Consider the following 13,547-nt stretch of genomic DNA (forward strand, 5'->3'; position numbering starts at 1 on the left):
CCCACATTACTGCTTTCACACTGTGCTCTTCAAGTAGGACCGTACTAGAAAAATGGACAACAGAGGATGAGAAGTGTTTAGTGATCCATACCTTTTTTATGCTGTGTAGTCGATAAGAGAAGGTTAAATTTGTTATCAAATCGCGTGTATCTATCAGTGTCAGTCCTTGGGCAGTTTTGCAATTATCGGACCCCAGATATTCATTTTGTAGGCAGGGAAGTTGTCTAAATTGTTATTGGTTATATTATTTTATTGGAGTGTGTGGACTGGATTTATCTAGCTGAGGCTTGGAGCCTTCTTCTGAGCACGGTAATGAAGCTTCGAGTTCATGTAAGGTGGGACATTTTTTGAATAGCTGGACTAATGTTGGCTTTTAAGAAGGCCCCTACTCGTTGCATATTTGAGATTTGTGGTTCTCATGGCTGCGAAGCTGTTGCTTGTGGTCTTCGGGGTCGTGACCCCTTGTGGTTTTGTAGGTGATTACCAGCGTTTCTTTAGAACTATCGCCTTCATGAAAATGGAGTACCATTATAATTATATTTTTTTTTTCCAACTTGATATATGTGGAATTCACTTAGTGTATAGTCTTTAAGAATTGTTATTATAATCGTCATAATTATCACCACCTGCAGTTATTGTACTATATGGTATTCATCGCATAGATGGTATTTAAATTATGTATCTAAACAACACAATTCACGGTACAATTTTAAAAGAACCGTATTGTACAAAGATTTACTGGAATCTTCGTAATAACATGAACCATTTCTAAAAGTAGATAATTTGTATTTTTTGTTTAAAACGTAAAATGTTTATTATGTATACTATTAGACTGTTATTATTAAGCTATTAATTTAAGTCAGGACTCAGTCCGAAGCAGTATGTTTTTAGTGTTATTTTGTAGTGTTTTCCCGTCGTGTTATCTTGCGGGATCTACAGGGCGTGGAGATTGGGGTTGGTTCTCTGGAAGTAGCGCGACTGCCATGCTTGAGGCCCATGTACACGTCCCATAGCTCAAGACGTGCGTAGATAATCGAAAACTTCACAATGCGCGTAGTCCCATTTGTGACAGCCTGTCCTTGTCTATAATTACAGTCAGGACGTGTTTTATATATATATATATATATATATATATATATATATATTATACGCTTCATTTAAATGGGCAAATAAAGCCAGAAAACTGAAATTTGGAGCCAGCATCGAGGAGTACTGACAGGTGGCCACCTATCCCAGGCAATTTGAATTTTCGAATACGGAAGTTCGCAACAAATGGGCCGCGGATTGTGGTCAGTCTGGCGTCGTTTTGATTGTGGTTCTTAAACTTTATGTCACTGTTTATATTTATCTTAGTTTTCCTTATCGTCATGCTTTCGTCATAAAATAAGGTAATCAGGCTGAAAAGCACTATTTTTGTAAAAGAATACTTGTTCTGGTATTTGAAAATATGAAGTGGTGTAGTGCACTGGGGCTAAGTACACGTCTTTGAAGCGTTGATAGCGTAAGTAATTCATAAGGAAAAGGAATTTCATTATCTTACGGAATCTGAGTGTTTCTTATTATGTCCACAAAATTCTTTTGTGAGCCAGTCCACTACCCTATAATCTTCACAGAGTATGTATTTAATACCTGTCCGTTTTTATATTACACTGTCGTCTATACCAGTTTATCCCAAATAGTCTGTTAGAGATTTATAAACTGATGTTTTCGTACATGTGTACATAGTTATTTCCAGTTTCTGCTAAGTTCTATTTCTTATATGTAAATATGATGCTCGGGTCTCTATTTTCCTTCACTCCCACAGAGTGAAAAATTATATTTAATAACCACACATAGCAACAGGTAAAATTATGCTTTATGTGGTACATAGGTCTATTTTGTATTGAGATTTATTCAAATTGATAATAATAGGTAATACACATTTCAACTTGTAATGGCAGAGTACATTGATTCTATTTTATAACCATTTATCTTTTGTCTAAGCAGAATGTTGATTTCACCATTTTCGTTCTACAGACGACATAGTCCTGTCTCTCTTAAAATTGTCTTTTTAAGATCAGTGAAAACTATTTTTTATCTACAGTATAACAGTGACAATATAAATTTTATGTTGCCATGGAAATGCACGAAGAGAAGGAGGAATCTAAGATGGAAATATCAACATAGAAGGAATCACAATTACGAGTGTAGTAATTTATACGCCTAAGTACATGTTAATGCTTTCGCTTTAGGAATGCAGATAATGGAGTCGGTGATGCTTTTTTTTAACTTTGTCGTAGCTGTTTATAGCGATTTCATGGCGCATAAACAGCCTCTGCTTACAGTATATTGAGCAGCCGAAGATGGCGAATTGCCATAACATATAGTGCATACATCTAATGTTGTAATTGAAATAAACACTTATTTATTTGTGTTGACGGTTTCCATAAAACTTTAATTTTGAAATAATGTTTTGTTACACATTCTATTATTCTTGCACAACATATAACATTTAAAAGTCATATTCGCACACGCAGTCAACTATTTCAATTTGCATCGCCCTGTTTGAAGAGGGTGAATTTATTTTTACGAAGCTTTGTGTTTCGAGGGGCTCTGAAACAAGGCTCGATTAAAACGTAGATTTCGACTTCTCGTATAAACAAGTCCGTTTTCGATATCAGACACTTCGTTGAGCAACACAGCAACAAGAGGGAAATTATAGACCACACAAAGCTACATTTTTGAAATACCAATGTTAATGGAATTTCTCTGCCCCGTATCAAAGCATTTGCCCTAACCCTATCAGCATTTCAGCTTTCCGTTTGCAATTAGCGTTCACATAAAACGTTTGAACAAAATGAGCCGGTAGTGAGGATGATAATCGTCTCCGTAGCAACAGGACAGATGAGTATTTCGTAAGTAAGGGTTTTATAGGTGCCTTTTTAAATAAGTATATGCTTTCCACATGTACACTTTTTATATCTTAAATTACACAGAGAGTGAAATTTGGAACGGGTCGTAAGTTTATACAATCAAATAGTATTTTAAATTTAGAGTTAATGAACAAATAATGTTAAACATGAATTTGAGATAGTGTTTTATTTACAAAGGTTTGTACGTAATGACAAAATTATGTGAAAATGAAATTCTATATAATTGAAGTAATTTATTGAACAAAATACTTTTTTTTTTAATAAGGGACACAATTAAGCAAGTCCTTGAAGCCATTTCTTCGTGTTACACATCCCAATAAAGTTAGTATTGAAATTTAGTCGTCACCAACAGCCTAAATTGTTATTTGAAATTATCTAAACTTTTAATCATAGTAAATTTTATAAATAACCCAAAATTTGTCTGACAGGAAGCAATCTGTTGTACATCCGGGCTCAATTCTTTTCTTTGTCACTGACCAAGAAAATGGCGTCATTTAATGAATAACGTCGTACCAGAAATTGTTATTAATTTTCTGAGATAAAAAGTTATCGCACCTTTGTTTCTAGACGAGCAAAACTTTACCGATGAAATGCTAAAAGCCATAATAATGTATGCACATGCAACCTATCCCCCCCCCCCCCCCACGGTTTGTGTCAGAGCTTATATATGCAGTTAGGAAGAGCGGAGTGGGAGTAATATGTCGTTTCCTTGATTACCAGAAAGTTGGAAGATTAGTTCTTTAGCTTTGGAAGTCGCCGCTTGTTTACGTGTGACGTCAGGATACCTTAGCTTATTTGTACTTTTCAGTGCTAGTAATTCATTGGCCACTCTACCAATGGCGGTGTGGAAAATAATTAGGCAGTCTTTTTATGTTGCAATTTAGTTTTTAAGAAAGAAATTAGAGTTGATTGAGATAACTTGCCAGTTGTGATTTGGACGGTAACTACCTTTTATTAAGGACCTGCCTGCTTGGAAGTCAGTCAACAATGTTGACACCTGACTCCCTGCTTCTAGTTAAACAGTCCACACTACCTCGTTTTCTCTGTTGCGTTTTTCCTTCTTTTATATACTCTTCGTCTCTTTTCTTTTACATGTTACTTTCATTATCCGTCTTTATACTCTTCTTCCTCTGCGGTTTCTCCGCCTTCTTCTTAATTCTATTGTTTTTGTTTGTCTATCTAATGCTTCCTCTTCTCCGTTTCTCTGTCTTCGTACCTCCACTTTTCGGTTTTATTCTCATCCAGATTTTCTCCTTGTTGTCTTATCCTCTCCAGCTTCTTCATCTCTTTCTTACGGCACCCAAATACTTTTGTATCTCTTCCACCACTTTTATCTGTTCTCCTTCGTCTTATTTCCATTCTCATTAGTTTTCAGACTTTTCTTCACAAATTCCTCTTAAGTTCTAGCCTTCATCATCTTGTTCTCATTATCTTTCACGTATTTGTCTTGCTTATTCTCTACACTTTTCTTTCTGCCCATTTCTCATTTGCTGTTCAGTTTCTGGACCGGTTATAATAATTTTATTAAATCTGCAAACCTCTACAGTTGAAACATGACCATTAAATAATAAAAGACTCTATTCATTTTACACGTACCAGATTGCGCTTTCAGTAACAACACAATCAGCTGAAGATGGAAATCTGAACCCTCTCATTTTAATTTATAAGCCTCAAAAATAAAATGGATTTGTCGCACCTAAGCGTTTCAGTTAATGGTTTAAGAAATCCGTATAGATTTCAGATTTCTGCGTCAACTGCAGCCCAAAATAAGTCTTTCTAAACAGCCATAAGTTTACAGTTGTCTGAAGTGAAGCGATCCAGTCAGAGCGAACGTTCAGCCAGCGAATAAATTGTACATACGAGTACATTCAGTCAGTAAATTTACGATACCTGCAGCTGCAGGCAGCAAGTCGACTTTACATCATTCTTTGTACAAATTTAACAACAATTTCTTTTGTTTTTCCATGAAAGCTATTGTTCCGATTAAGTTACATTCCCTGCTCCTGGGCTGTTGGCTGTCTAGTTACTGCTCTTAATGTCAATGTCGGGTTGGTTTTTTTAACAAACAAACAAGTGGAAAGACTATAAACGTTCTCATTATATTGTACCTCGTTCCGCCATTATTGCAGCATATCATACTAGTCTTAATTAATAGCTGCCAAGAGACGGACTCTCGTTCTGTTGCCTGGTAGCGTCCCGTCGAATTTGACTTCTCCAGACGTCTCCAAAGATCCTGTTTCATTTGTTCAGAGTGACTGGGGAGACTTTTGACTTTTCCCTGAAGGGTGTAAAGATTTCCTTTCAGTTTCGAACTTCTGGTTTATTTTTATTAGGTGCATTATCAACTAAGAGTTTCAGAAATAAGTAGATGTGAGCTAAATTGATTTGGATGAAGACTGGGCCCATTTGCGAGTTTTTATGGTCATGATGATGGATTTTTGTTATTCATAACAGCGAGGATTTTCTTGATCAGCTGAGTGACTCAGAAGTATTTAATTCATTCATTTTTCTTTCTGTGATTGCTGTTGTGTTGCCGGGGTTACGCGTGGTCTCTGGTTTTACCATATGAGGACGTCTCATCCGGAGACGGTAAAATCCACTTTCGGGAGCTGTGACGATGTCTAGGTATATCGACGGTATGAAGAAAGTAACTTGAACGTCCACGCTCTGGCCGTCTTTCGAATTCGTGACGCCACCTGTCCAGGACCGTGCCCACAAAATAAAAACCCGCCGAACGATAGAAATTTACCACTGTAAATGTCGGTAATCGGAAAATATTGTGATTTTATGATTTAATATCTCCGTGTGGGGGCGGGGCGGAGAGGAATAAACCCACCGTACCCCTACGTGTCGTAAGAGGTGGCTAAAAGGAAAACCTAGTTCTTGGGGGTAACTCTGTCTTCGGGAGACATAAGTTCGGATGCTGGGTCCTCCAGGGTGGGGGATGGGCTTGGAGCTAACAAGTAAGAAATTACGAAATCCAAGAAAGCGACCTATTTAAATAATGAAAACTGAAGGAGCTTTTGTAGAAAGCCAGGACCCACACAGGGCTGTCGAGCCAATAACGATGATGATGATGATTTCATATTATTTACCCTTCCGTTAAATTACGTTTAATAATTGGAGAAATGAAATGGTATTTGTGGTTCGAGTTAAGTGGCGAATTAACCTATTATAATTCTGTTTTCTCCACGGAAATTTGCCAACGTATTTAAGGAAAGGAAATTTTAAATAAATGGCACTTCAGACTTTGTGCTTAAAAAGAAATTCCGGAAATTAAAAACCCAGAAAGTAAATTTAATTCCCTTTTATACGGAATCCTTAATTATAATTTTCTTTTCGCACATACTCGAGCCCTTAAAAGACCCACCCTTTGAACCCTTATCTTCGGTTTTATTTCTAATTACCTCATACTTTTTACAAACTGTTGGTTTAAGATTAAGAAATCCAGTTTTTAAGAGAAATAGAGTAAAAAGCGGTTTCTGTCCTTTGTACGAAAGCGCTTCGTTATACGCCAACTTTGTATAAGTACTCTTTCTAGTTGATAACTGTGAGCTTGATAATGCATTTTTCTTTCCTGCTTCGTTGTGCGACTCTATATCAACTGCATAGTTTATTTAGCTCAGAATTTAAAAACGTAATACTTGTAAGTGTTATATTGGTGAAGGCCTGGAACGAATATAACTTGTAGGATTTGACGTTTTCACGGCGATGAGTCTCAAGATGATACTCATCGCCCTGATTATAGAGGCAGCAAGGACGTCTAAAACGTTGGTAAACTTCTACGAGACGGCGCTACAAACCACAAGACATATCTTCGTATGTATCTAGTTTAGTATTGAATTCAAAGGCCACTGTCTTCTTAACAGGGCAGTATATTTTTGGGGGAGGGGAGGGGGAGAAGATAACGTGGACAACTGTCAGCTTCTCAATAATATGTTCTATAGAGGAAATTAGATGTGGTTGTCAAGCTGTATTCCTGTTCAGTCTGCATCTCTGCGCCTGCGCATTGTATTAGGTTCGCATAGTTTTATTGCCGCCAGGCAGTTTGTGTGACAGAGATACAACGCCCCGCTCACCCCAGTGGACCACAGCAGCCACCCTCCCTCAGATTTATCTCCACAGCATGACGTTATCTCGCGGCCAGAGCTGGCGTCGCCACTGCCCGGCGACCCGGCGCCTCTAACAGTTCCATAATTCTGGGGATAAACGGCCAGACAAGGCTTAATTAATACACAGGACACAGTGGGAAATTACGTGACGTTTTTCTGTATCTATCTTGCTTTATAATAAATTCCCAATCGCTGTAGAATATATCCTCAGTTTCTGACTAACAGAATAACTAGCTCCATGGCGCTGGGTCTTCCTTGACGAGGGGATGGTTACTCAGCTGGTCGTCAACCATTTAAATCCAAGCCATTCCCTGTTTTACTAAGATGCACTTCAGTTCTGTTTTTTATCTGTGCCCAGGCATTTAAGTCGACTGTTCTCTTTAAGTTCTCTGATTGAAATTGTGTGTGCATTTCCATTGCCTCTCCCAATTAATTGCACATGTTCCGTCCATCTTATTCTGAAAAAAAAAATCGGGAACTATTTCGCAAGGAAGCGGTTTAAACCATCGCAGGTATTATTACAGCATTTGCTTGGAGGAAATGAAGAAAACCACGAAAATCCTCACTCAGGACCTTAATGCCCAGAATCGATTTTGGGACCTCTCGAATACGAAGCAGGCGGTTTAATCGTCTTCTAACGGTATTAGGTTGAATTCGGTATCTTAAATGGCCACGTACACGTGATGGCTTGAAAGGGGTACCCAGCTTTCAGCAGAAGCAGCTGTTTAGCACGTGTATTACGAGCTCCGTGTTCTCTTTTACAATGGTTTTATTTCAGGACTTATGCGCCTTGTTGTAACATATTTTGTTCCTTGTGTGTGCATTGAAAAGTGTTGTGTTAAGATTGTACGGAGATTTTCTTCTACACGCGTCAATTTCTTCGAATTAATTGTGTAATAAAATGTATAGTTTTCTGAGAAATATGAAGAATGTTTACGAAATTCCTGCTAACCTCCTCTGACTTCCAGAATGAAGTCTTACGACTCGCGACCGCGTTGTCGGATTTTGTAGTAATGTTTCTTTTTAAAAGAGTCGCTTCTTTAAATTTTCAACCCACAAAATATCTGTAACTGTTGAAAATGGCTGAATTTTTTCGTTTTACTGTTGTCAATATAGAGGCTACAGATAGAAGAATACATTGCAGTGGCTAATAACTTGTTCATCTAACTTACCCTTCTACAAACACCACCTCAACACACCCAACTCGTTTGGCAGGCTCATAGCTTTACAACGTAATTGTATTGGACAGATCGCGTAGGTTAAGACACACTTTTACTTTTGAGTACTTCTTATGGCCTGACCTTCGTCCAGCATGCCTTGTTGTAATGTGGTATTCAGGAATGTTGCACGTCTGTACCAGATAATATTCGCGTAAGACTTTGAAGCTGCACAGTAGAACCAAAACCTGTTGTTTAGATGCTTTGTTGCAAAAAGTAAACTTTAAAATTCTTCTGAAGATATCGGGAACGACGGGAATTATTATTATAATGTGGAGAGGCTCAGACGGTTTGATGATGGTTTGTTGCAACGGAAGTTTAGTGCCAAGCCAGCCTATGTTGGATTTGTGGTTAACGAAATGTGGCCGAGAACGGAGAAGGGTTTTTTTACCCGAGAACTGCAGTTCCCTTGCCACGAGTACTCGATACTCCTACAACATCGCCCATGCATTGAGCGGCAGCTTCGATCAGCCAACTCGTTGCTGTTTCCTCATGTGGTACTTCACTGAATACACTCCTGGTTTCTCTGAGTAAAGTTAATTTTTAAATTGGTCGAACTAGATGAATGAAGCCAAAACTCGATAGACATTACTATGCAATAGGAGACATTGTGTTGGTCCTTGCAAAACATGGTATTGTTCCACCTAAACGATACATAGTCTCACCCCATCCCAGCAATACCAGTATCTGTCCGTGAATCAGATAAGGTAGGGAATCACAGGCGTGACCCTAAGTGAACTACTCATCTTTATGAAGTTCCCGACAGGCTGTAGTTCATCTTGTGTACTGCAATTTTTCATCACACAGCTGTATACATTATGCAGTATTTTGAGTTGTTTTGTACCCAGACTTGTGTCGGTTTATAAAGGTTATTAAAGTCTTCTGATTCAGATTAGCCATTTTTCTGTATCTGTCCAATGGCCTCCTTTCGCTTCTATCTGCCATATCATCCTCAGTCCTTTTCATTCACCTCCTCTCGTTCTTCCTGTGTTCGTTGTGGCGTCCACCCTATAACATGTTTGGGCCGTTTGTTGTTTCCCATTCTTTAGATCTGTTAATACCATATTGTTTTTTTTATAATCCAAGATGGAAGTTTCTGGATGAATTTTTCTCTAATTGCGTGATTTCGGATTTTGATCCAGTCTTTGTTTCTTTAATTGCTGTTAGACAGATTGATGTTGCTGTAACACAGTAGCGGACTGGCTTTCTTCTCTTTTTGTGGACGCATCATGCAGTGCACGTTCTGGTTCAGGCCTGGGCAGGTCTTATAAGGCCAGGCTACTAGTCTGTATAGCTTACGCGGTTAAGGCTGACCACTTCTGGGCCACAAATGGCTCCATTAAAACGTGTCTGTCCCAGCGTTGATGATTTCTATCTTATCCGTTCATCTGTGTGTGTGTGTGTGTGTGTGTTTCTCATAGTATTTTTTAAAACAGTTGATGAATTATAATGACACTAGGAGTCACTGCATCTTTGTAGTCTTCAGTTCACGAAGCAGCTGTTCTACGGAGGTGGAAGCAACACGTGATGTGAGGTTCTGTGGTAATTGACTTGGAAAGGTGTGTGACTTTTAAGAGTAATTCTTGATAACTTAAAACAACATGACTAGCGAGCGAAACTTATATGAGCTTTTTGTGAAGTCAGATTATTCGGAAAAGTTAAATTATTAATTGCGTAAAATGACAACAGGTCGTAAGAAATATATCAGTTTTAAGATTCGAAATGACACGAAGGCAACTAATCATTTACACACACACACACACGAACGTTTTGACTAGAAATGGAATAGGTTTTTCACCCCTGGCTTACTTCAACTGTGATATTCTTTATGTTCCATTCCAATTCTTATTTCGACGTTACGTCCTGTCTGGAATACACACGGCATCATCAATAACCTTCTAGTCACTGTAATTTATTGTCATTCATAATTTTCACATGTAAAATCTTGCATTATACACAGGTAACCTATTAGGACTTGCATCTAACATAATGGGAGATCAGTAGGTGCTGTCAACCCACTGCGGTACAAGTGCACTAACATGCAAGTGATCCCACTGACACGTGTTTGATACGTAAAACGTCTCGTCTCGTCTCTTTCGGAAGTGTGGGTAAAGTTTGGAAAGTATATAGCATCACACAAATGGGCACATTCTTAGGAGTACATTGATCTCTGTGTTGGCAACTTTCATGATCAGACGAGGGTTAAAATTATGTTTGTTCGATAATTTTTTCTGTGGGTTAACTGTTCGGAGTTGTGTCAGAATGATACGCGATTTTGAATTTTTAATAGGTGGAAACACAATCTTCGACCTTTGGCTTTTGGTAACACTATAATGTGGATCAAATTTGAAATCAAATGGTTGTTTTTAGTATGTGGAATTTTGTCAGAACAGGAGACAAGATTGGAAAGGTATACTGTTTGGAGGACACTGAAATTCCAAAGGTGTTTTTTACGCCGCGTCACGGGCGATGACGTCAGCATGCCTCTGACGGGAATAATAATGCAGCAGTGGTATCAGAGGAAACATTGATATCCAGATCATTGTTGTTAGAACGGCGTGATCCAAGGTCACTGTTGAAACAACTTGCTCGGGGGTCACTCTCGGTAAGAATGTGGTGTTGGACGCGGCAGTCAGACAAAGAGAGATGGACGGGCCCAAAAAATGTTCTTGGCTGACTCCCAAAGCGCGTAGAACATCTATAAGCGTTTAGAATTTGAAATAATTGAAACAATAGTAGTTTCTTATTCATGTTTTGGCAGGACTATAAAATAAATGTTTCTTATAAGATTTAGTTGAAGCTGCGATTGTTGGGAACATTTAATAATGCTGCCTTTCCGCACTATTTGATTACAAGACCAGGATCCGCCACTGAATTTCAGTTATAATAGAGCTGAAATCGCTAATAGATCGTTTTAAAAGCAGATCATTGTAATTATGAAGCAGGGCATACCAGGCGCCGAGAAACAACTTAGACCATGGTGTCACAAAACCACTTTGCGAAGCATTAAACCATCTGTTTGTCTTATACTGAACAGTTACTCAGAATGAAGACTCTAATAAGAAAGTTCACTATATAAAACCCACAGATAATTACTGTTCAGTAACAGCATTAACCCTGTCAATGCTACACACGCACAGAAGCGGTCTGAGTTTATTTGGTGCTTGGTAATATCAGTGTGGGGGGAAAAATGTCCCACCAGAGAATAATACTAGCCAGAATCAGACACGTAGCATGGAAAGGGTTAGGAAGACCTGAAGACTACATTTTGCAAAATAAGAAGAACTTGATAACTTGGACAAGTGAGAGTGTTGAGAAATTTCAAGGATTTCTCATGACCACAAACTACCAAGAAGCGATGTTTCCAAGGTGCTTCTGGTGGATGAAGATGAATGTCCATACAAGCCAGGTGCCCTAATCTGTGAGAAACAGGCGGTTGAGATGCCAGTGAAAACTGCAGCCAGAAGAGGATAAGGCAGTAGACAAAGAGAGAGAAAGAATGTACAAGGTCCACTGGACTCCATACAGCATCCCACTACTTCATCACCGAGGCGTTCTCTCCTTTCTCTGCTTCTCTTCTCTTCTTTCCACCACCTGGTTCCACTTTTCCTCTCTCTCCTTCTAGTAAGCAATACAAGTCAGTCACAGTGTGACACGGATTCAGGCCGGCCGGTTGCTATTATTGTTTAACCATCGTTGCTTAGTAACGTTTAAAATGTGTGCCTTCACCTCCGGTTTGTGTTCATGTGCAGATAGTGTTACCAACAATAAGTGAAGTGCTAGAAATCTTCAGTGATGACGTTCTCCGACGTTTCATTTGAATCGCCAAGTCTTTTTCAAAGTTGGTTATTTGATGCATATGTTCTTACAGTGCAACAGGTTTTATCCATGTGTCGTGGTGTTAAACCTCCATATCGTAGTGATGTTTGCTGAATTAAGTTGGTACAACCCTATGTCGCTACGTGATTTGTGTCTGTCATTCGTGTTGTGCACTCACAATGCCGCATGTGTTTCGATAAATATCTGATATACCATCCCCGCGTCCTTTTGTTTCTGTGTTTATTCTGCTGTTGATATGATAATGTCCGTGCTAAAATTGCCAGATGTGTTTGGAGGAGACCTGAAGAATATATCCTGGTTTGTAATAGACGTTAAGAAGTTTGTGATCGCATGACGTGCCTTAAAATTTCATAGTTTTTATGAAGGCTGTATTAAAATACATTTTTATATCGGTGTTGCAGTTCGATTCTGCTTTTGTCCCATTTCCTTCCAAAGAAGCGAATATATGAACACGAATTCCTGTTTAGGCGTCGTTTAATATAGCAATTATCTCGATAATGTTTTTGAATATGGTTCTAAACATTCTGGATTATTCCAGGTTGTCTGACGATTAGGGGTCTGACATATTTAGACACTTTTGAGTAGGGGTTTGTCTCCTTTCTAGGCAGCTAAAGGATCAGATAGATTTTTCCACTTCACCAGATGTTTCGTAAAATGTTATTGTCAAAAATCTAAAGTGGAAATAATTCTTTTTGTTTCCGAATGATTGCTCTAAAGGAACCAATCTATAGGAAAAGTACGTGACCATTTTAGTAACCAAAGCGTGAAACACAGCTCGGTGTTTTTGTAATGCCATAATACCATCTATTCTGCGAAACAAAGTTACTCGAAAAGGAGTTATCCATAATATGGTGATTCCAAGATGGTACAGCTTTAAAGGTTTGTGAGATGAAAGAGTATTTGAACCCATTCCAAGCTACGGACGTGGTATCTCGTTTTAAAACACTGGCTTTTGTAGAGTGGGTTTGTTTGGTGTTCGAGAAGATCAGTGAAAGAATTGTCCTCCTTAATCTCACTACAGTTACTGGTTACTAAGAACGTAAATTGTACGTTGTCATAGAAATATCGATTGCTGCAAGCGATTAAAAGTGAGTGGTGATTGTGAATGCGACACTCGTAACATGAAGAGAGCCAAATCTCTCGGCTGGCTTCAGCAGTGCCGCGGACAACGCCAGCATTCCCCGGATCCTCCCAGCAACACCTGCTGGTACGATGGCAGTGGACTTCAGGATCGGCCATGGGCAAGCTCGGATGAACTGCAGAACTCGAGGTGAGGGTGGAACTTACCGCATTTCAATACGTTCTTGCGGGTCGAATCCTTCCCAGGCAGACGCCTTGCGATGACAGGGCACCCGGACCAAGGGTCTTTCTAAAGAATTTATTGTTTCAGAATAAACGTTTTGAACCAGAACAGGCCATCGAAGGCTAATGCGTGTTAATTTAAAGTCTAGTGATTTGTAGTCGCA

General features: G+C 38.9%; 1 protein-coding gene across 4 annotated transcripts in view; it reads left to right on the top strand.

The window, feature by feature from the left end:
* LOC110835800 (protein prickle) overlaps positions 1-13,547 on the top strand; it is a 386,112-nt gene that overhangs the window by 100,735 nt on the left and 271,830 nt on the right. The window contains exons 1-2 of one of the 4 annotated variants that reach the window (XM_087358034.1): positions 11,875-12,378; positions 13,142-13,351. The exons of the other annotated variants lie outside the window; for them this stretch is intronic. Of the exons in view, the coding sequence (XP_087214160.1) occupies positions 13,203-13,351 (149 nt within the window). The 5' untranslated portion in view covers positions 11,875-12,378; positions 13,142-13,202. Of the gene's footprint in view, positions 1-11,874; positions 12,379-13,141; positions 13,352-13,547 lie in introns of those variants that run through there. 4 annotated transcript variants of the gene reach the window in all.

The sequence above is a fragment of the Zootermopsis nevadensis genome, unplaced genomic scaffold, assembly GCF_977971745.1.
Source record: "Zootermopsis nevadensis isolate Lab colony 2312 unplaced genomic scaffold, Znev_1.0 Znev_ptg000029l, whole genome shotgun sequence".
Lineage (NCBI taxonomy): Eukaryota > Metazoa > Arthropoda > Insecta > Blattodea > Termopsidae > Zootermopsis > Zootermopsis nevadensis.